At 34.0% G+C, this 24,864-nt stretch overlaps 1 protein-coding gene across 4 annotated transcripts in view; it reads left to right on the top strand.

The window, feature by feature from the left end:
- The window catches only part of LRRC49 (leucine rich repeat containing 49), a 44,426-nt gene extending 19,875 nt beyond the window's left edge, over positions 1–24,551 (top strand). For 3 of the 4 annotated variants that reach the window (XM_082769540.1, XM_082769539.1, XM_082769538.1), the window contains 8 exons: positions 2,664–2,811; positions 10,031–10,114; positions 13,248–13,399; positions 16,659–16,896; positions 18,096–18,281; positions 20,446–20,555; positions 21,594–21,747; positions 23,435–24,551. In XM_082769540.1, coding sequence (XP_082625666.1) covers positions 2,664–2,811; positions 10,031–10,114; positions 13,248–13,399; positions 16,659–16,896; positions 18,096–18,281; positions 20,446–20,555; positions 21,594–21,747; positions 23,435–23,641 — 1,279 coding nt within the window. In that variant the 3' untranslated portion in view covers positions 23,642–24,551. Of the gene's footprint in view, positions 1–2,663; positions 2,812–10,030; positions 10,115–13,247; positions 13,400–16,658; positions 16,897–18,095; positions 18,282–20,445; positions 20,556–21,000; positions 21,119–21,593; positions 21,748–23,434 lie in introns of those variants that run through there. The other variant, XM_082769541.1, reaches the window with a different exon arrangement.
- The last annotated feature ends 313 nt before the right edge of the window (positions 24,552–24,864 follow it).

Genomic DNA, 24,864 nt, shown 5'->3' with positions numbered 1-24,864 from the left:
TTGTTTTTCTTCAATCGGTTACTGAATTGGAAACCTGGGAGAAGGAATGTTCTTAGTCTAATCAAAACAAGAAAAAAATATTTTCCTCAGTGGAATGAAAATTTCTAAATAGGTTGTTATACATGTGAATGAAAGCAATACAGGAAGGAAAGGTTAACCGTGGTGATGTCTGTTTTCATCAGTAGCTTAGTGATTAGAAACATGGGACAGCCCAGTTTCTCTTTGACTGAATGTTTTTGAACATGCAGTTTCCTCCGAGAGTTCTCCCGGACCGCAGTGAGCGCGTTGCCTTCCTTCTCCAGAGCTGTTCCACTTTGCAGAACGTGGTTTGAAGAAGTCATTGATGTAAATGTACAGAGCATCTGTCTTCCTCAGTAAGCAAGCTCTACCAGGAGGCCAGTGTTTCTGTCCTATTCATGCCTACTAAATGCGTGGACATGAACACACACTGGGGGAGGTTGAGCACACAGCAGCATACAGCAGAAGACCCTGCTGCTTAGTCCAAGCCACATTCTAACATGGGGCTGGGAGAATGGGCACGTGTCTTCTCTGACAGAGGTGAGAGTACCACAGCCAGTTCTCCCATCTTGTGTGCATGCTCAAGCTGATCCATTTGGTGAAACTGAAAACACCAAAAAAACACTTTAAAAACACTTTACTAAGGTAGCCTAAATTCTCTTTTATCTTCTGTTGCTGAAACTGCCATTATTCCAGAGGTAAATCCTTCCAGGAAGGAAGAAGGAAAGGGAAAGGAGAGGTGGTTGCTGCAGTTGGGTAGATGAATTCCAACAGGAATTCAGTTATTCTTTCTTCTAAGATGTCTGAGTTTGCTTTACTAACTACTGTGATGTGTCAGTTGGGAAAATCATCATCTAGCTTTGGTGTATTGAATAGGTATTTTAAATAGTATGTCAGCACGATCCTCCAAAAAAGTGGTTAAACAAGCTGTTTTATGGAAAGGAAATAAGATCACACAAAAATAAAAAATGAAAGATGATAATCAGACTTTTCTTTTAAACCCCAGGTACAAAACAGCCAATTGTTCAGATTTGCTAAGTGCCTTCACCAGAAGCTGCGCATGGTTCATTTTCCATTAGTCTTCATGTTGTTTTAACACACCAAACAGAATGATAGTAGTACTTTAGGCTTCATTGCCATTTTTCTCTTTCATCCATTGAATGCATCATGTAGAAGTTACTTGTATGCTGTACCATGTTTGGGGTTTTGTTTGTTTTTGAAACATTTATTGGGTTGTTTTATTTACTCCTGCGAGCTTCTGTTGGTGTCCAGATCCTTAAAACATCCAGGCCTTTATTTCAGCAGCTTGAGACTGATTGGCATTTGATAGTTGGGTGGCTTTTTTGGTTTTGTTTTCTAAATTATTTTCCCACTTTGTTTCCACATTAAAAATATATATGTTTTATCTAACCCCTAGAAACTTTTAGGGACATGTCATTTAAAATGTGGTATTTTTGTAAATCTCAAGCCCTTTGTGGCTGAATATTAGTCCTCAGCAAATTATTGTATGGGCGTTTGTTGGAAAGTTGAGTGATACCAATGACAGTTGACATTTTATTCATCAGCAGTCCCTAATATGAAAATTTTTACTGCATATATTTCTGAGTCTGAATTCAGGGTATTCTTAAGGTTTGGTGCACTTCCAAGTATTAGTGGAGGAATTTTCCTGCTACCAAGAGTGGTGAGAACTATAATCAGTTGATGCAATCAGTAAGATAGCTTTTTAAAAAGTACTTGGATGCTAATTCTGTATTTTCCAGTTCAGAAACAGTTTATTAATTCAGAACTTAAAACATTTGTTCATCTAGTAAAATGATCTTAGTGCGTATTTTGTAATCATCGTTGATTTGTCATTCTCAGATTTTTTTAAATGTCATACTCAGAAGTGCTGAGCACAACTGCTTTGTACTTTCTGTTTACAGTTATTTGTGCACTGTAATCATTTTGCTAAAAGGTGTTGGGGATTAATACTTGTATGACTGTTTAGTTTCTCTTGCAAGTTCAATAATTATCTGTTGTTTAACAGCACTGTTTATCTGGGTCAGATGCCTTCTTCACACCTTTCATCTTCAGTAAAGGGAACAGGATACAGGCTGTATGTCTCTAAATACATTTTGCACAGGCCAGTTATTTTTGTCAGGAAACCAAATCAAATGTCTTAAAAAGCCAACTCACTCATATTTGTATACTGAACTCAGAAGAATAGATCTATTTTAAAGATGATATGATGGTTTTATAGTTTTTCTTCCGGTATTTGATGATGCCACAAACACCCAGAATCTTTTTTTTTTTTTTTTTAATTTTTTTTTTTCATCTTACATTTTCTGTGGTCTTCATGCTGGTTTTGGTGACTAATATGTGTATTATTTTTGGAATATGAGTTGATAGACATCCTATTTTATTATTTTTAGCTGAACCTATATTCTTTTAGCTAACAAGTGCTTTATCTGAATCTCTTCTTATCTGTATGTGGAGAGATTAAAACAGCAGCACCTGTTGCTACTTTTAATTTGATTTATGTGCAATATGATGTGTGTTTTTTTTTAGTACAGGTAGACATTAGTATTCTATCCTTAAATAAAATATTCCATCTCTTTGTTATTCATACTGTATGGCATTAAAACTTTAAACTTTTTTGGTTACAGTTTTGAGGATATTCTGTGCCTTGCTGATTCCTCATCTTTGTCAGATATCACCCTTGATGGCAATCCAATAGCTCAGGAGTCATGGTACAAACACACTGTTCTCCATCATATGATGCAGCTTCGACAGCTAGATATGAAGAGAATCACAGTAAGAAATTTCTATTTTCATCAGACTTACTAGTTCCTTAAATTTAGGAGTATAATGTAGGGTTTTATGTGTCTATGGAGGAAAAAAGTTACTTATTTAGTATGGAATTGAATTGTACATAGACATGCTAATATTTAAAACTTTAACCTTTTTCCTTTCGTGCACTGTTATATAAGGGTCCACTCCTTTATTTCGTTTAAAAGATATTTATTTTTAAATAATCAAACTCTTTTACTTAGTAAAAACCATGTGATACAGGTGCTGAGTGACATGAGAAACTGCAAAGCTTTTTGTTAGCACTCTCTCAACAGGTTCTTAACTGGTTTGCTGTATAGCTGAGGAGGAACAGGGTGTTCCTTCCAAAGCATGAGTCTGTTTACACTAAAACTGACATTATTTCTATTATTTTTGGTCTGCTACCCTAAGGAAACTTGGTGATCAGACTGTTTCTGTGTTTGTCTGCATTTCTGCATTCTTTGCCTAACCTACTCTCTCCTTTAATTTCTGAATCTGGTGGTCCATTTCAAGTAACACTGATAAGGAAGAGAGGCCGTGCAGGCAACTTATTACAGACTTCTGGAAAATATGCAGCAAGGTAGAGGATGAAGGGAAATTGTCAGGAAGGCCATGCCATTAAGTCATCCATGTTGTTTCTTCATCTGGGAATAGTAATGCTAATTTTTCTGTGTCTACTTAAGTGATATGTACCACAGTCATCTTACAGGATAAATCTGAACAACAGGAAGATAATGTCACTAAGGCACGTGGTTTAGTGATGGGACTCTGCAGGGTCAGATTGATGGTTGGACTTGATGATCTTTTCCAACCCAAATGACTCTGATTCTATAACAAATGTACCATACTTACCAAGTGACAGTATTAGTGTTGTTTTTCTTGACCAAGTGCTGTTAATATTCCTTGTTTTAAATGCTTATTTGCTTTGTACGAAGGCTGTACTGCATTATAAATTGCACCTATTGTTTTGGCATCTATCCTGTTGTCCTGCAGCCAATCCACCGAGTATAGAAGAGAGTCAATTAAGATGTAAAATATCACATGTATGAGGAAAACATGAATTTTAGTAATAAAGTACTTTGGGCTATTAGAATTTTACTATCAGTATCTAAAATACTATTTGTTCCCAGGTATCCTGTGGGTAGTTTTTCTCTTTTGTGAGTTTATACTGCCTAATTGCTTTGCTTTTCAAAAGAGTGGTTTTGCAGTATTATACCAGCAACTTGAGTCACGTAAAGAAAATGTCTTTTCTTCTTCTCTTCCTTATTGAGAAGAGACAGATCCTGGTAGAACTCTGTGATGGAAAAACTGTAGAAAGAGCTCTAATCCCTTTTTAGACACTATGGGATCTGTAGGGGAAAAATTTATTTGAAATGCACAGCCTTGGGAAAAGCTTAATCTGAGTTCACACCTTATTAAACATAAGAGGATCAACCCACAAGACAAAAAGCCATAGAAAACCAGGCTTCACTAGTTGTGCTGCTCATAAAACTACTTGTAAAAAGAATGTGTTTTGCATTCTTTTTATTTGCCTTCTGGTTTTTGAGCCTTGAAAACCTGTTTTTAAACCTTTCCTTCTTGTAGAGGGGTCTGTATGATTTTTTCCCATAAAAACTGTGTTACCCAGATAATCATATGACTTAAGAAACGTTTTTTTTTTTAAGAAAACTAACAAGTATCATGAGGTTTGTGATAAAATTAGAGAGTTGGCAATGCCAAATCCAGCTATTCTGTCCAGTAATGTCAGCCATAGGGACAAATGTAACTTGATGGGGAAGTAGAAGTACAGTATTGGGTATATGCTTTTACTTGCTTAATATACCTAAGCAAATACATATAGAGGATCTCTTATCCATTAGCCTGAAGTGCATCCAGACCATTTCTAACTTGAGCATTCATTGCTTTGTCTTGCAAAGAACTGGGAGCTGGACTAGGACGTGTGTTCTGTCTGACTGGGATTCTTCACTAATGGTTTCAGAAGCTCTTCCAGTTGAGAAACGAGGTTTACGCAATTGTTATTCTGCTTTTAGCTTTAACTTTTCTTTTACTTGCTGGCTTCACTGGGCTAAGAAAACTATTTTAATGAAGAAAATATCCTTTACGGTTTATTCTAAAGTTTGTAAAAGACTTTGAAGCTTTATTCGTACTGGTTTTCAGGAAGATGCACACCCTTTGGTGCCAGGCGTTTTTTAGAGATTCTCTGGAGAAAGGGGTACATCAGAGGAAAAAGTCTGGTGTTAACTGCCATAGGGGCTGTTAAGATGCACATAGCTGCTGCAAATATCAAAGGCTCTGTACTTGCAACACAATATTTTTGGATTGTAATTGTTATAGTATTTATTAAATTGGAGCAGATTTGCTTTTATTCAAGGGATTGTATCATATTATGACATCTTATTAATCTTCCCATGAGAAAATTGGTGTTTTCTCTTGCTATCTTGTTACTAAACACAAATTTTAAGCTATTAAACCACTGAGGCATGAACCCAAAGAATCATTGTTAGTGATATCAGTGGCGCTTAGTCACCTGTAACAAGTTTGGGCTTTGCATATATATGAAAAAACTTACTGTAAAACTGTAAATACGTATCTGTTGTCTACAATAGAAGATGATTTCCAGCTGAAGAAGTGTATCCACTTTATATTAGATATCTAAAACATCAACTTAATGGGAATCTTTAGCTTTTGCAAACTTTGATAAATCAGTATCCACCTAAAAATTGAATTTCTTTCCTTTTAAAACAAGATTCTTCTGTAACTTGTTGTTTCTTATTCGTTTTTGTGGATTGTAATCCTATCCTTTAAGTAAGGTCTTGAGGAAAATATGAGAACCTAATACTAAAAATAATAATAATAATAAAACAACATATATTTCATTGTGATATATCACTTAAAGTATAGTCAGAAAGTTTGTGTTTTTTTCTGTAGGAAGTTTCTGGTAGAAATATAACTTACATTCGTACTCTTTGTTCTTCTTTTAAAAATAAACTATGTGGTATATGTAACAACAACAAAAAAAGTCTACCTACTGTGAGTATAAGCAGATTTTTTTTTAAGTGTAGTAGTTTGTTTTTTTTTTCTGCCCTGAAAGCTTAAACGTGTGTTCCAGACCACTCTTCATATTTTCTCTCTCTTTTTTTAATTAGCTACAGTAGTTTATATCATGTATACTACAACTACTTCTAATCTATAGTAAAATTATTAGAATAATTTCAAAGTAGCTGTAGAGTAGCAATATAATCCTGCATTCATTGTGTGCTAATGTACCTTTCTCTCCTGTGACTTAAATGGCATCATTTGGTGGGATGAACTTGTTCGGATAATAGCAAAACAGTAGTGAGGAAGAACGTGTACTCTGTTCAGGATCTGTCTGAGGTCTTGCTGGATGTTACCTCTTGAAAGCCTGGTTGCACAATGAGAAGTTTGGCCAAAATCTGTGTTATACTTGTGGTAGAGCTCATGTGGCAGCAGGGGGAGCTCTCACTATGCCAAAGCTACAGACTTACAGCTCTGATGGAAAATGCTATAAGGGTAATAATAGCTTTAATGTGCCTTTTTATTTGCTCGTTCTGTCACTGCTGTAGCTTCACTCTGAAAATGTAAACCTGCAGTCTCAGAATCTCGTTAATGTTTATGCATTGCAGAAAGTGAGACTTCTGCTTAGGGACTAGCTGGGTGTGTGGATGAAGAAGGAAGAAGCCATCTTCCTAGCCATTTAGTAAGTTCTTTAATGGCAAGTGGAGAACTAATAAATGGAGAAGATTGCAGTGTGAAAGAGAACATCCATGTCTGTTTGTAATGGTCTGGCACTCTGGCCTTCAGGAAAAGCATCCTCCCTTGTCCACCGTGGAGCTTAGAGGTTTGTTTTCTTCCATGGCCATAGTATCAGCAGACTCCTTGGTGTGATGACCCTTTCCTGGCAGGCTACTACAGCAGGAAACTTGACTTCTTCCACAAATGCCCAGTATGCTTATTTGCACCCCTCCAGCTGGGATTTATGTTTATCAAAGGTGTACTGGAAATCCTGTATCAGTAGTGGGTCCTAACAATCTGAAATTAGTATTTAATTTAGCAAAGAGTGCAAAATGATTTTGGACCATTTTGAGTGGATGACAGACCTGTCAGCAGCCCTTTAACAATTTAACGATATCCTTTATTGTTAGCCTAACCATTTCTTTTGAACACTGAAAAAAGAGAAGACATGGAAGATAGGATTTAAAATCACTTCAGTTCATCTGGGATTGTTCAAAGTTCACAAAGTTGTGGGCAATAGTGGCAGAATAATGAGGAGAGACAAAAATGGAGATGGAAAGAATCTCAAATGCTGGAGCTAAAAGAGAAGAGAGGATGATAGATCTGCATTGTGGCATTATTAAAGGCTTTGTTTTATAGCTTTCTGGGGTTTGTTTGGTTTTCTGTGTTTTGTTTGTTTGTTTCTTCAACCTTAGTTGCACATATTGTGCACAGGGAATCAAGAAATGTATACAGACTTAATTCGGCTAAAAAGTGGATTTGACCCTTGACCATAAAGGCCGAATGACCGTTTCCTCTGTCATTCGGCCTTTATGAATCCTCAGTAGAACTGGGTTGTTCATGCTGTTGTTGTTTTAGACAAAGCTCATTTCTTTTGTAAAAGTATGTGACAGAAGTAGTATTTTTTAAAGGCCTGTGATAGGATCAACTCTTGATCAAGGCAAAAAGTCTGACTCCTGTTGGAACAGCGTTTGTGTTAGTTCATTTCTTTCTTTGCATTGAGGCAGTGTGTAAGGAAAAGTACGGGACCCACTTGAATGTTGTCAGTAGATCCCCATGTAAGGCAGATAGTGTCATAACGTATTGATTTCGGGCTGGGTTAGGCAGAGACTTTGAGATGGAAGGTAGGGTGAGAAGGAATATTTGTGGAGGCTGTGAGAAAACTGTAGTAGGGAAGTTTGTGGATGTTTTTCTGAGAACCTGAAGGAAAAAAGTTGTCCTGAAAGGAGACAGGCTCATTTCTTACAGATCAGTATCACTTTATTTGGTAACTCTCACATTCTTTAGTGTGAAAGAACAATATTTCCCTTAGTTTGGAGCTGAGGATATGAAGCCTGGCCACCTGCTTTCTGCCAAATAGAACGGATAACTTCTGCGCTCTCTCCCTAGGTGAGAAAACTAGTTTACATTTCTGTTCTTTCTATATACCACTTTTATATAATCAACCTTTCAGGGAAAAAACAACAAAAACAACAACAAAACCAGCATAATTTGAGACCTCTAAACGTACTTTAAGATATTTTAATGTGTTCAGTGTGTTCAAAAGCTGTTAGAGAAAATGAAGACACTGAGTTTGGTGAGAGGGAAAAAAAACAAACTTGTCTTTAGGAAGCCATGTTAAAAGCAAAAATGCAACATCAAATGAAGATGCTTAAATAGAAAGCTAAAAATCAACTTTAACCCACTTTTCTACTGAATAGTATCACTAATAAATAAGACCTTTAAGACTTAAGCCTGTTAAGACTTAAGATTTTTTTTAAATTTTTTTGAAGTAAATGCTAACTTACTTTAATGCATAAATGAGATAAATAGCTGTCATGAGAATCATGTTTATCATTCTTAACATTCTGCCTCATATCTTGAGGAACAGTATTTTTATTGTGTGCTATTAATTATACATTCATGCTCGTGGCATATGCCTACATGGTTTTTATTAATGATTTTCTCAGCCTCACCCTAAACCTTCCTTTTCAGGTATTGGGCTTTGTTATGTGATATTCTGTTGTACTGGGGTCTATAAAGCCTTGTATATCTGCACAGGTGTATTTTTTAAAAATTATTGTTGATCGTTATTTAAGTAGGAACACAGAGGAGTGAATTCCCAAGGTCCCTTCTTCCTTGAATTATTTGATAATTCTATGGCACCAGACCCTTGGCTGCCAACAGTTGTGCAGTTTTTTAGTTACCTTTATGATTGATGTTGAAGTTTGTGGTGCATCATTGGTCTTCAGGAGGTTGTATGCAGATAAGTGTACACCTGCTATATTTCCCTGACTAGTTACACTTTGGAAATTATTTTCTTAAAATGTAGTAGTAATGCTAAGTGTCAGGTTCCCTTTTGAATCTTCTAGTAGGCTTTTATCCCTGTGCTTAGGGGTTCTTACAGTTCTGTAAGCATAGTATGTTTAATTTGTATCAATATCAATATGTCTTAATGGTTTATGATGTTTTCTGTTCACTTTTGTTTGTTCAAGCTCTTAACACATAACTTTCTGGAAAGTGGAAGTGAAAAGTCTAGGATAGGAGCTTTCTATTTTGAGGGAAACCAAAACACTTTGTGTATGTTCTTGGAAGGTACTTTAATACAAACACCCAGATGGCATATGAAGTAAATCAAAATAAGTTCAAGTATGCTTCCTAAATATTTGTGTTGGAAGAACTCTACGCTTTTTACTTCATAGTGAACATTTCTTTTGTTACTTGGAAAAAACATGTTCTAAAAATACTGTGCTGTGAGAATGTTTCAACTGCTGTAAACAGGGAGCATTCAACCTAATATGGCTATATTGCAGAAGTAAATTGCTATACCAGGAGGACTAAACATCTTCACTTACTTGACTGTCATTATTTAGGAATAAATGGCTTTCTTCTTGAACATGAATAGGTAATAATTTTGACAAGAAATAAAATTTGTATGCTGTAGCTAACTAACTTTGTATCTTTTATCATTGCATTCTGCTTCCAAAGGATAACTTTTCCTCAGTCTTTAACAGAACTTGAGAACAATTTTAGATCATGATTTAGGTATAAATGGAAATCAGCTCACTATCTCTGTTTATTTTCTTATGTGAAAAAACCTACTAATTAGAGGAACTACTCAAAAAATACAAAGAATATAATGGATTGTCATGTTTTAAAATGTTTTAGTTGTTTTACAGATCATGTGCTTTACGTTTTTCAAAGACCTGTAAAATATTTTTTTAAATAGCTTTGTGTTCAACGTTTCTATTTGAGTAATTTCTTTTATATTTATTGATTTATTTGTAAATATGATTTTTATTATTTTAATATTAAAACATTTAATATTAAAATAGTACAATAATATAAACATTAAATTTGTATTCAAATCACCAACACAAAGACATACATTAATAATTAGTATTAATTAATAATGCTTTTCAGAACCTGGTAAATTCATACATTTATAAATTTATCAATTTTTTTCTTCCAGGAAGAAGAAAGACGCATGGCATCTGTTGCAGCAAGGAAAGAAGAAGAAAGGAAACGTGAAAGTCATAAACAAAGCTTGATTAAGGTATTTTCTATGGCTGTTCTAAGCCTAACTAAAATTAGATAAATCTACTGTAAACTAGTTTACATTAATATTCTATAACTTAATATTTTTGCCGTATTTCTTAGTTCTCCCAATGTATCTGTATCTCTTAAAACTTTTTTTACAGCTTAAACAGTTCACTCTACATCTGAAACTCTTCAGTGAACTATTCAAGTTACCCTTTACCAAAAACAAAACTAAAAACAAACAAACAAAAAAAACACAATTGCACGTGCATGTGCTAACGTATGTAAAAGGATGGCAAACTTCATTTTCTCAAATCTAGAGGTAAAGTAAAACCAAGAGACTTTGCAGTTATTTCAGATTCCTTGAACTTGGTCTTCTCCAGCAGGTGAGTGCTGACATAAAGGGTTTTCTGAAGTAGTATTTCCTTCATTCTTTCCTGTTGAAGTTATTCCTCTCTGTGGAAAGAGCTAAGCAGTTATCAGAGTAACAGCTAGACTCCAGCTGTCTTCTTTTTTCAGAGGAACACTTCTGTACCGTACTGACAGGCCTGGTTAATGCCTTTACGTATGAGATGGAATAGCTCCAACAGGGGAGACAGAGGCACACTCCAGAATACTCTTACAGGCCAGTGACTAAATGACCAACACTGCTAGTAGGAGACCAGCGTTCAAGGATATAAGAATATCAACATTCTCTTTATTCTGTGAATGTGTTTTTCCAAATCATTTTTTTCATTTAATAGGAGTGCCTTTTTAAACTTCTTTGTCGTCCAGTAATGATTATAAAAAAATCTCTTCTAATTTGGCAAACTGAAAAAAAATAAATCATGTATCCATATTACTAAATAGTCTAGGTAAAAGCATATTTCATCAAGTGAGTTAGACTAAAAGCAGTTGCAAGAGGCTGTATGAAGAAATGTAGCAAATGTACCTTTTAATTTTCAGAATTAGGTACAAACAGAATGTTAATGACAGATCAAAGGCTGTTTGTTAAAAAGAGCCAAATGTATGAATGGAAAAAAGAATTCCATGTGTACTGCACAAGAATGTATGTTTGCATTCAAGAATATTTTGATTCTTTTGCTTTACGAAAGAAAAAACAAAAACTAAAAATGCAACAAAACAGTCTTAGAAATACTTTTTTTTTTTTTTTTTTTTTTTTTTTTAAAAAAAGCAGTGCTTTTAATGTAAGATACTGATAAATTTAAAGTCTACTTGGGTTTGAAGTTTTGGTGCCAGGTCTCAGTAACACAAAGAAATGGGAAACGAGTAAATAATATTTATACATGATGTTGCTTTACGCTTTTGAAAAACTAACTGGACTGAAAGAAAGTTTGTGTGTGTTTGTAGTTCATGTTCTTAACCACTGATGTAATGTTTCCTTGTAGTAAAGGGATTGTTTGCCTTGGTGGCATAGATTACTCAGTGCATTTTGCCAATGGAAACTTCCTTTACAGGGAAAAAACAAAATCACTTACAGTGCCTTTACTCTGTTTTCAACTTTAAAATGAAGGTTTTGTTGCTTAATTGAGGTTTCTTTTCATCTTCAAATAGTTAAGTGGCATAAATGTCAAATGGCAGTATATTTTGCGTGATTCAGTGAGGTCATTTATCTTTTTTCGTAGTAAATATGTTCATGTGTTCGCGTGTGTTTTTTTTGTTTGTTTTCTTTTTTCTTCCCTGTTTCACACATTTGAAGTGAATGGAACAGATCTGATAATAGATATAATATCCAGTGACAAAAATCTCCAGGTATAGGATTTTAATCGTAGTTATTTCTGAAGAAAATATCTAGAGAATCTTATTCTGGAATGTCAGTGGTTGTCACTTTCCTCCAAACTTTCGTAACTATCTGCAGTGTAGATGACATCATAAGCATTCATTTTCTAGCAAGTAATTAGCTGTACAGTGGTTGACTTCATTAGGAGACCCTCACCCTCTTATACAGAATTTACCTAATGTGACTAAAAGAAAATCCTGACATTTCAACTTCCTCTTCTTGTGGTAGGGAACCTTTCCGTTACTGACGTGTATTTTTGTGGGACACATGGTGTTACATAACCAGATAACATAATGACTCTTTAGGCAAACTGATTATGAAACAGCAGAATTTTTAACTCTTTAAAATAAAATACTTTTAGAAGAAGAAAAATGTTAAAGCAGTTTCCATGTATTTTGTGTCATTGTTACAAGCTATTATGGACATGATTTTTTATCATAATTGGAAGTCTAGTGGATTTGTCTCTGCATTATCAATCACTGAAACAGATCTTGATATTTATTCTTTAATGAGTACAGTAGTTTACAGCATGAAAGATTTACATGTTTGTATTAAGTATTTTATTGTCAAACATTTCTGTTTAGTTGCTCTTAATTTGCAAATCTTAATATTAATTTTAAGGAAATACCTAGGCTGCGTGGTCACAGATTATAAAATGCTCACTTGTATTTCGTTAATTTTTCCCTTTTTTAAAGGAAGATGTTCATTTGTAAAGCTTTACACTTCCCACCTCTAACATAGGCCAGCATTGTGAGGAATGTTCTTAGTGAATTCAAGTACAGCGATGTCTACAATTTGCCTAATGTGAAAGGAATTACGTAAAAGCATGATGTTACCAGTCCCATGTTGCTTTTATAGATTAAATTTAGGAGCTTAGAGAGTATAGGTCAAGCTTAATATATCAGAAGGTGTTAATTTCAAACCATAAAATCAGACTTACTCTTGTCTGCTGCCTTTCTCCATAGGCATATCAAATAAATATCCTTTTTTTCTATTTGAAAAAGGAGACTGTAATACAGCTGCGTGTTTTGCATCAATTTACCCTGTTCTGTGGAGGTGTAGTACAAGCAGCTCCAGATAGTCAAAAACAGACTTGTGTGGTTAACCAAATCAACTAGTTAAAACTTACTCTTATACAACTTACGTCTTTATTGTTACTTGTTTCTGTTACTGCAAATTTTGTGAAAATGTTATTCCCTTGCAGTTACACAGAATAGTGGTAGACTGACACGTTGGTTTTAATGTGAACCAGTACTTCTTTCTTCAGTTTAAAATATTAACTACGTTTCGATTAAGCAACATATTTCTGTCGGATCAAACAAGTGAGTTGATACTGTGGTGTCATAATTTACTATGACTTTTGTTTCAGGAAAAGAAACGGTTAACAATTTGCAATATTGCTCGCCAGTGGGAGATACAGCAGAATCGAACAGCTCTTGAGGCTTCTTTAAACCAAGATAAAGATAATGAACCCTGTCAGATCAATGGCAGTACTACATATGTGTTTCCTGAAGAAAGCAGGTATTTTATTCAGAAATAATTCTTTCAGTTCGTGTCTTACGTTCATGTTATCAGCTCTGAGATCTTGCTGTTTCATGATCAAAAAGTAAAACATCTTTTGCAGCATGAATTTTGTAAAGTAATTACAAAATTAATATATGCAAAATCATCCTGAAATGATTTTTAGTTTATTAATAGTCAACAGGTTTCACCATAGTAAGTAATATAGACTTAGTCAGCTAGCTACACGTTACTAAAGAAGTTAGCACTAAATTTTTGTGATTTTGCTAAATAAGGGAGGTTTTCATGTTTACAAGAAATCTTTAGTATGAATTCTTGAGCCTGCTTAAGGCCATCCATTCCCTTGATAGTTTAGACTTTTACCTTTATTGCCAACAATTGTAATTTCAGTGTATATGAAGAGGTTTTGTAAACTGAGTCTTGAATTTATGTTCTCAGTTTGAACAGCAAGATCTCCTGGACTGCTTTCTTCAAATACCCTTGCTATTTTAGCGAAAACAGTGCTTTAACATAGGCTTAGTTTTATTTTTCCCTTGATGTTGCCTGAGATGATATCTGTATTGTTAGCTTAAAAAAAAAAAAAAAGTTACATTTTATTTTTACTTCTTAAACTTAGAAGTTTCAAAGTAACATTGGTGTTTCTTTAAGTTTCTATTTAAGGAATTAAATCCTTACCATGGGGGGATTTTTGTCTAACTAGACCTCTGGAAAACTGTATGCATGTATAATTCACACTTGAAATCAATAGGTATATCTGTTTGAGATAGAGATACATCTAATGATATCAATAGGTATGTATATTTAAATGAAATTTCAAATTGACACTGGTTACCCCAATTTATGATTGCTGTTTGATTTCTATTAAAAGTATAATAATTTGGTCTTTGACAAAGGTTAAATTAATCCGTCTGAATCTTCAGTCTAGATGATAATTTTTAAATTTTTTTTCTTCAGTTACTTAAAACCCTTAAATGCACTGACTATCTAATGTGTTTATCAATACGGTCAGTGTTCTAATTGTATTATTTTTGTGATACACTCATTGGTTTACTACTTTGCATCTGAAAGGTAGCTAGCTATCTGGCACTCCACATAATTGAAAAACTAAATGCAGAACTTAGTGGATTAAGTTTATCTTGCATTGGCTAAAACTGAACTAACACATTTTCAACTTGGTAAGCTCAGGCGAAAGTCTGAAAAATAGTCTGCAGAAACTTAATATCAAGTACAGATTCCTGCCGTGTCTGATCAAAATGGGAAACATCAAGTGCAGGCAGGAAGTCTCTCTTTCACAGACAGAATGAATCTGAGGTTCAATCTACTATTGACTAGATCTGGCTTTTATCTACGCTCAAGTGCAGAATCTTTCTGAAACTTTTTTTCTTGACATTTTTAAACTGCTATAGTCCTTCCTGTTCTTCTTGTTTCTGAAGCTTTCCCCCCAGCCATATGCAGAGTCTCTGCTTTTTTGCCTTCTTCACAGTTTAATTACACAGTTAGTAATCATTTCCTCTGATCAAGACAATATAACTACGGTAGCTGGAGCATTAATCTGTTAATGAACAGATTTTCATTGCTTGAGAAATCATGCTTTAAAGTAAAATATTAAGGCTCTTTCCATGGAGTTATAGGACAGATCTTGCTGCAAAGCTGTCTTTGCTTATGCTGGATACAGTGACTAAAGTTGGTATATTCCAAGTAGTTTCCTGACTGAATGTTATGACTTCTGTCAAATCTAAAATCACAGAATTGAAGGAGTTGGAAGGGACCTTGAAAGATCATCGGGTCTAGGTCCCCTGCCAAAGCAGGTTCCTTAGTAATAAAACATAATGCATAACATCAGTTTCTAGGTTCTTGTGGAAGCTTTTGTAGTTTGATTTGTAGAATGCATTTTGGAAGTCAAAGTAGTTACTTTTGAAAATTAAAAAAATAAAATCAACCCCCACAAATTTTTAACAACATAAACAATGTGTTTTATTTGCACATATAATACTCTTACGCAATTTGCAGTACATTCTGTGTTCTGAATTGGAGAGGTAGGTTTGGAATTTTTTCTTTTTCATGAAAGGGTAGAGAAATAAAAGTGTGATACTAACCTTTATCAACGATTGAGATTAGTTTAAAGAGATAAATGAAGACATAGCAATGAGTGTTAAAGTAAAGAAGGCTTAGACAACATTGTTGTCTTTTTGCCATGTAGCCCATGATGCTGTTTTACTCCTGGTAGGTTAAAATTGATATGGATCTACTAATGTGCTATATAGTAGTAAAGAATTTTGGAACACTTAGAACATGAGCAACTAAGCAATACAATGACAGGTGAAAGTCAGCATGGATAAGTCATTATATCATCATGTGTGAATTAATGGGCTCCCAAATAACCATTTCCAGTCAAGGGTGAATTTGTTGTAAAGAACAAAACAGTAATCATCACTACACAGCTTTCTAAACCAGTAGTTTGTGCTCATCTTGAATTCTTTGTGTGCATTCTTTCAGCTGGTCTGTTCATCTGAATGTATTCTGTGGAAGTCAGATACAATGAGATGAGAGCTGAGAATACCTGCATCTATTGTTTAAATTAAAAAGCAATCTTCTGAATCGGGAAGCTAACGTTATTTTAAAATAAATGTATAATAATCCTTATTAATTAAAGATTAAACAAGGATAACAAGATTATTTTCATCTCTAAGCAGACTAATGAATCCTGGTAGTGTGACATAAAGGTTTTAACTAAGAAGTGATGCTGTTGTTAAGAATGTAAGTAATTGTTCAGCGCTGTGAATAGCTTTATCCTTGGTTGGTTTTAATAACTGCCTGATCTTAACGGGCTGGATCCTGCTGTGCTTCATCATGTTGTAACTTTTACAGTTTATATAGAGAACAGAATCTGAAGGTGACTTTGCTTAGATAAGTAACATAGGTTGAAGTTGATTTTAGATAGCTAAAACAAGTTAACATTCTGAGGTAAAATCTTTAAGCATGTTATTAAAAATGAATGACATTTTTTGAGCTTTCCAACCCTATCACACCAAGTCTTTCTGCTGAAGCAGTAGAGCTGCTGTAATATTACTTGATGAAAAGAGGGTTTTCTAGCCCTTAACATTTTTGAACCAGACTGGGTAGTGAAAATGAATGAATGCTGGCAACCATATTTGACAGGTCAGATTTTAGTAAATGAAAGGACCATCGTTCAGTAGAAATGGTTTTACTGCTGTGAAATAATCTAACTTACATTACTGCATTTTTATGTCCTCCACAGGTCTCTTGATACAATATTAAGCAGTGCTGTACAAGGCTTGTCTGTTCTTGATTCTCATTTGGTGGAAGTGGAAGGAGACACTCTTTACTTGTATGGTTCTGGAGCACTGGAGTGCCTGGATCGAAACTGGAGTGTTCAAACAGCTGGATCTGTTGTCACAGTCTCTTTTATGTTCATGGAATTTGATGAAATAGTTCAAGTGTTAACAAAACTGAAGTTAAAATTTCCTAATTCTGTGGTAAGAATGGCTCAATGTCATCTGTGTGAACAGCTGTGGACTATTTATTTTGCAACAGAACCTTAGTTTGGCAGTCACCCTCAACTGTTTGTAAATAGATACTTCTGTGAACTACATGAGTTTTATCCTATAATGTTTTGTTTAATTTGACACTTCTTAAATACAAGACAGATTCTCGAACAGAATGGTTGTTTTCTTTTCAGACTAGTAATTATTTCCCATATTTGACCTATCTGATTCTTTAAGAAAAACTGATGTAGAAACATGGTATTGTTTTTCTACAATATTAGAGATCAATAGTATCAGGAGACTTCTGTTTGTATTGTGAGTTCAAAGAACAAATAGCTGATAGGGTAGAAGAGAGAGGTAAAATTCAAAGGCTGGTTAAATCAGTACAACTCTTGGAATTTTTCACTTCCTGATGAAGCAAAACAACATAATGAGAACCTTTTAGTTCATTTTTTTTCTTGGACAAGTAAATCTTTAGCTTTGAAGCAAATAATAAAGTAATGATGGCATACATAAATGAACTTGTCAGTCAGATGATATGCCTGTTTAGCTCCCTACTTCTTTTTAAGTATAATACTATATAATGGTTTCATTGAGATAAATGAGTTTGTGGGGAACTTATTGTTTCATTCAGAAACTTGTTAGGGATAGCAGAATCTCAGCTAGATTTCTTTATCTTCACCATCAATTTTTCCTCTTACCCCCAGTGTGCTGCTGTGTACATGAATTTACCATGCTCACAGGGACACTGCTATATGGCACTGTTCAAAGAAACAGCAGACTTTAATGCCAGCTTGTCACAGTCAGAAACGGAATATTTAAAATACTGTACTGATTTTTGCATGAACGTTGCATTTGTTTGCAGAATTGAAATAAATCTTTCTCAAGCAGTACCGCTCTTATTGTAACATGAAAATGATAGCGCTGTTACTAAAGGGTTTATAAATTGCTTGGGGGGTTGTAAAGTTGACATTTTAAAATATATGTAATACATGGTTTAGTTGATACATTGATGGTTTTTCTCCCCACAGACTATAAATGAAGTGAGCTCAATTGTGTAGTCAGACCTGAAGACTTAAAGTTTGAAAGTGATTTGTGTTGAACAGAGTAGGAATCATTATGTTCACTCATTAGTGATTTCCTTACTAAATTTACTGTGCTTTGGACTTTTTTTTTTTTTTTTTTTAAAGCACCTGAAGTTTAAGGAGACAAATCTTGTGACACTGCAGCAATTCAATGCATTAGCCCAGGTGCATCGCATGGAACAGTTAACAGTTGATCCTCAGGGAAATCCAGTCGTCAATTTTACTTTGTGGAAATACTACGTTCTGTTTAGGCTGAACCATCTTAATCTGCAGAAGATAAATGGAATTGAGGTAAGGCATTGTTGCTTCTTTCTTACTACTGGTCTTACAAGATAAGTTAGCATTGTTTTTAAAAATGCAAGTGAGTCACTAGTAGAATGAGCAGAATGATGACAGGGTCATTTCAATATTACAGAAAAAAGTGCACTATCACATATTGTACAGTTAAGTAACTGCACTGTGTTACAATCAGAAAAGCAGAGAAAATGCTTTGTTTTTCATTAAAATGTGGTATTGTTTCAGATGCTTTCAATAGCAAACAGTAGTTCAAACTTCCACCTGAGTGACAGATACACCTAAGGGGAAAACTTTTTATTATGATTTTGGAATATGCTTTCAAAAAATTAAAGAACTGTTAGGTTTTACTTTTGATTTTTAAGAAGCACTATTCTATTATGCTATATTCAAAAGGATTACAGTGTTAACATTGAATACAAGTGCAGAAATGTGCTTTTGACAGACTATCTAGTAGCTTATGGTGTATTACTTCTATTTTTCCAGTGTTATGTAATATAGCAAAAATCAACTTTTCTTTAAGTATACTGAAGAAAAGTGTCTGCCAAAGAGATTTTTTTTCCCTTTTGCTTTATACAAGACCATTAGTTTTTAAGAAGAGTTCTCTGAGACGTGCTGTTTGAAGTTTTCCTAGTGGTAGTAATCTTGGAGTAATCAAAAAAAAAAGCTGTCAAGGTTTGAAGTTACTAAACTTCACAAAATTCTCTATACCAAGTGCTACGGCATGCAGTGTTAACAGATACATTACAGTGATTGAGTTGATGCCTGTTTTCCTACCATATTGAACTTGGAAAGAGGCATGTGTAATGGGCTGACAGTGATGTGGTATTACTGTTACAATCTTTTTGTGAGTAGTGGAGTAAAGCATGTACTGCAGTAAGATAGAGAACATAAATTTCTATGAACTCAAGAGTGAATTTAGTATTAGCGTTTCTGTTGACCTTGACTTTGTGCTTCTCCTAACTTAAATAAATAAAAATCACGTATTTCTCTGGCAGACATGTTTCTGTCTGTAATGCCCTTTGATTCCCTCACTGTGTTCTGCACTCTGTTTTAGACCTTGCTACTGTTAGTAGACTGTTTAGCAAGGTCTTCTACTCTTAGACAACTGAATAAGATTTATTTCATTTTAAGTGACAATGAGCAAAACTAATCACTGTGAAAACAAAACTGAATTAATGTCTGATTTCCTGAACTATGTTTTCTGTATTGAATTTCTCCTTGCCTTTTGGTGTTGCAGTACATGTCAGGCCAAGGATTTGTTTTATCATCTATAAACTTTAAACAGGAATATGATAACATTACATTAATTTGAATCAATTTCATTTTATTCACATTTTTTTTTGTTCTGTATTATGCAAATATTTGAAAATTCTTAGTAAGTATTGTGATTATTGAAGCTTATTTGAAAATGGGTTGCTTGCCAAAAATATCTTAAGATGTACAGAAATTAAATTTGATCCAGAAGTGAATAAATCATTGAATGAATTTTGTTGGACTGTGGTGTCCATGTCAGATTTAAGTGATCATAAAGATTCCTTGAGTAGTCAATGGAAATCCAGGGATCTAGAAATTTTGCCAACAAACTTTTGGCAGTTCAATTAGTTTATAATTTGGCCCTCAGGACAGAAGAAACACAGGCTATGGTCTCTAGAATTTACTAGGTAAGGCAAACAAAAAGCAGTAACAAAAATCAACCAAACAACAAAACCTTCAACATGCTTTATCCAAACAGAAATGTGTAAAATTAATCATGAAAAGCTTTCAGCCATTGAAAGTATGTTAAAGGGACGTCTTTGGTGTAATTCTGACACAACAATATGGATCACACTTAGAGAAGTACAGTGGAGTAAGGTAAACTTTGTAGGCTTGAGAAACGCTGCCATTTATCTCTTTTATTTGCTATTATTTTTATATATATAAATATATACATACTTTTTAAAAATAAATCTTTTCTGTGATGCTGCCAAAATCAAAGACCATAAATTTCAGTATATTTAAAGTATTAGTAGAAGCAAATCTAGTTTTGAAGGTATGCCTGGCATGTATCTTCATGTGGTGCCTTGTATAACATTGCAGTTAATTCTGAATGCATGTATGAAATACGAATGTGCCAATTCTCTAACTTCTCTTTTTCTCTCAATTTTATTTTTCCTCACAGGTTACTCAGAATGATACTGTAATGGCGGAAAGACTCTTTGGCATTCTGGCATATGTAGCATCTTCTGAGCTGCCGCATTATCGTATGCTCTCATTCTTTGGAGAATCTAGGTAAAATTAGTTCTTAAGATATAGGAAGGAATACAGAGGCTTTGTTATTTTTTTTGAATAATACAGTCACTGACTGAAATGGCAAAAGGTATTTCTAAGAGAATGAAGCTTTCTTGTTTAGCTTGTTTTATTTCTCTGTTAACATTTCTGAACATTGAGTTCCTTTTTTTTTCTTTCCAGAAAATCTAGTTCTGTTCTGTTGCTTCAGCTTGAAGAGCTCTGTTAAACTATAGATTTCTTAAAACTGAAATGTGATTTCTCTCTGAATGAAACCTTGTCACTTCAGTAATATGCTCTTATAGCAGATACAACTTCGTTTTGTTCTAAGTACTATCCTGTTGCAATTTCAGAGAAACTGTACGTAAGCAAAATGAACTGAACTGGAATTTGTCTGGAATGTATTGTTTTAATTCTTTTCCACACTGTCATGATAAATTCTTTGTAGGTAAAAAGACACAAATTCCACAAATAACTTAGGAAAGATAGGTGTCCTGAGTACTGCATTTCCTGATTCATGAAGACAGATGTTTCAAGAGGTTGTATGAAGTCTCCAAAGAAAGATGATAGGAACATGCACACAAATTCACTGCATGTTTAATTCTCCAGTTGTGCTGATATTGGTGAGGATTTATGTGGTTTTGCAACAAAGACGCTTTTTTTTGCGGTTATTTCAAAGTGGATGACTGTAACAGTTAACAGATTTATGGGTTGATGCTGGAAGAAAAAAGTTGCTTAAAAACTTTTTAGTTTTCTATAGGTACTTACTAAAAATTAAGCTGCAAGGATTCCTATTTAGGATGTGAAATATGATACATGTCAAAATGTCAGTTGTATGGAAGTGAATTAACTGAGGACTTTTTAGAGTCATCTGTATATTTTGAGTAACTTGAGGATGCAATAAACTTGAAAGCTCATAAATGATAGGATCAAAGGGAGAAGAGGGGGAAAAAAAATCTCATCGTCACTAGAAACATCTGCACTTAAAAACAATAATAAATCCAATGATTAAAACTGTAAATCTCTATTTTCTTTCTACAGGATGAAGCAATTCAATGATCTGCTGGAAGGAAAGGGAAAGAAATCTGGAGTTGGAATTGAGGAAAGTAGTGATAACAGAAGAGCTGGAGGAGAAAGCACAGCTCGAGCAATGTTGAATTATACAGCAAAGAATGTTCATATGGAAAAGCTTGAGGTAAGTATGTCATTATAAAATAATTCCTTCCTCTATTATGTATGTATTTGACTACTACTCATGGAATTTGTATATCAAATTTCAGTTGTGCTATTTAGAATGATGGTTTTAAAATAACACTGCTTACCATATTTACATGTATGATCAAACATTTCATTTAACTAATCTCTTCTAGAGAACTATAAAATGGTCAGTTTGTGTCTTTAAAGAAGTGGTTCCTGAGCATTACCACAATCTGATAAAAATACATTCTTACCTGAAAGCATTACATTGGTAATGAAATGTGCATACCTTAGTGAAATATCAGAAGTGGACACATATTTGTTTTTCAAAGAATTGCACGTTAGGAACTTTTTTATGGAAGTTGGAAAGTATGTCCCAAAATGAATTGGTGAAAAATGCCTTCAGACAAGACTTGAAAGAGCACAGCGTCTAGCAATAAAGAAGTTCCCTAGCTTTTAAATGAGTTACAGGGAGGGAAATATATAGAAAATGTATTCACTTTAATTAATGTGCAAGCTGGTTTGTTTCAGACAAGTGCATCAGTCACTCTTGTTTCAATTTATGTTCCTAATCTACATCTTCTGCTTGGTCAGAGGGAAATTGTTTCCAGGGAGATCATGCTTCTTTCAACTACTATCTCCTTTCTGAGCAATCATGAGTTATAGTTGTGTGCATCCTGCTTCTCATATTTGTCCCATCATTTGCTCTTTTTTTTTAATTTAAATATATAAAGCCTCTGGTGCCAGAAATTTAATCAAGTTTAGTAAACACTGAGTTCAGTTATTGCATTGTAGTTTTATTATCTCGGATACATAACATTGAAAAGAGTGTCAGTGTGTGTGTAAATTAGCAGTAAACTAATTTGATAAATGCTGCCAGGTAAGTAAACTTAGCAAACTTAAGTTACCAGTAAACTGACGTAGTAAATGTGGTTGAATCATTTTCTTGCTAAATATGACAGGTTATGTTCATTGATAAATATTTTGTTTGTTTGTTTTGTTTTGTTTCAGGTGAAACAGCCGGAAAGCTTTTTTTTTTTTTTTTTTTTGCTTTATCACTCATTTAAAACAAACAAACAAACAAAAAAAAAAAACACACTATTTTGATGGCCCAAAGCATGACCTAACATTTTACTAGTCCCATAAATTAAAGTAGCTCGATATTTAGCAGCAATATAACTGTTTAAGCTTATTAGGGCACTTTATAGAAACACTACAGAAACAGGGATTAATGCATATTGACTAAAACGCAGAGCCAGTAGTTTCATGAAGTGTGTTTCATTTATTTTTATTATGAAATTATTTTTAAAGCTTTGGGTTACTTCAGTACCTAATATTTAGTACATTTTAGGAATAATGCAGTTGCCAGAGCCCATCAGGGAAACTATGAAAGGGATGCTACATACTGGCTTACTTTTCTGTGTGACAATATGCTTGGTTCTGATTAGGTCAGGTGGATAAATATATACTTTCCAACTATTGTGATGTAATCAATAAAAGTTGGGAAGGGAAAGGAAGTCTGGTGCTCTTCCCAAGTTAATCACCGCTTTTTTTTTGTTTGTTTTGTTTATTTTTGTTTTTTTTTAATTCATTAAGCTTCTGTGGATGTTTTTTGAGTTTGATCTTGTTTAACCTTTTCTTCCTTTCTCTTATACAACTTGTAATAAATGATTTCTCCCATGCAGGAAATCAAGGAAAGAAAAACATTTTGCCAAACATACGTGGAGAACTTAGTGAAAGAAGCTGCGGACATCCATATGAAAAATGAGTCCTTGCAGAAGCTCTGGCCTCAAATGTTCATTGAACTTGTCAGAGATGCAGTGATAGAAATACGCAATAAAAATTCCTACATGAAACTCTGCTTACAGAGGATTGCTGATCAAAAACAATAGAGTCAAGGCCTGTTGTTGTGCAGGCTTTTGGTTTCAGTATTTATTGTATGATATTTCACAAATTTAAAATGATAGAATATAAAATTACTGTCTGTACGGAATAATTTATTTTTTTTTAGCCCCCAAAAGTGTTATCTTTAAATCTTAATTAACTCTGTCATCTTAGCTTTCTTGATAGTGTTCAATTAAAAGTTGACCTGCATAAAACTTTAACAGTGATTTCCTGGCTACAGTGAAGAGACTGAATAGAAATAACTTGGTGATTATGCCATGTGTCACTAAGTTTGTGTTTTTTTTTTTTTTCCTGCTACCCTTGCTTCTGTAGTGCTATACCATTGATGATAAGGAATAAATTTACAATCTGTTTGCCTTTTTTTATTGAACACTTCCTGATTGTCAACTTTTTGACTATTTCCTGCTGTTTAAGAAAAAAACACAAAACAAAACACGAATAGTAGCAGATTTTTTATGATCAAAAAGTAATAAATTATTGTTTTTATAACCTGAGCTTGATGAATATTTTATATGATTTAATTTGTCAGATGATGGAACACATTTTCAGATCAATTCCATGACAGTTCTCAGTACATCAACATTTAACGAACCTATTTCTCAATTGAACAAATTGCCCAAACTTGATTTGAGTTTTTTTTCATTACTTTTATTGCTGTTAGTTTGCGTGAATTGTTATACAAAAAAAAGGATTTTAGGGTATACCTATTTAAGCTTTATTTTTATTCTTTTATAATTTATTAATAGTACTTGTTTCTTGAATATTAAGTGCTTAAGGGGGTGGGTGGGTTTGAATTAAGGTCAAATGAGCTAAAATGTATGCATTCAATTTGGTAAGGAAACTGATGAATGTTATTTGTAATCACTGGCACCTGTTTTGTTTCTGTGGCTGTGAGAATTAGACTGTTATCAATAAAAACAAATTCTTCACTTTTGCCCTTCACAGATACTTTAAAGAAGTACTATATGCAAAGAAAAGTCTTCTCCTTAATGCTGCATGAAGAGATGAGACTCAGCCTGCCCTCAAAATCAACAGTAAATGGATAGAAACATTCTGTAGTCCAGTGGAGTATACTAGAAACACCTTACTAGCTTCTGCCCAGAAATTGAATTTAGAAACTATTGGGAAGTCCAGCCAATTCCCGTAGCTAGTGTTTAAATGTGGGTAGAAAGTCGTTCCATTTAAATGGAAGCTTTGAGTTTCATTGTTT

This window comes from Aythya marila (assembly GCF_965140915.1).
Source record: "Aythya marila genome assembly, chromosome: 11".
Lineage (NCBI taxonomy): Eukaryota > Metazoa > Chordata > Aves > Anseriformes > Anatidae > Aythya > Aythya marila.
The sequence above is the reverse complement of the archived record's forward strand: the minus strand, read 5'-3'. Positions and strand labels throughout refer to the sequence as shown.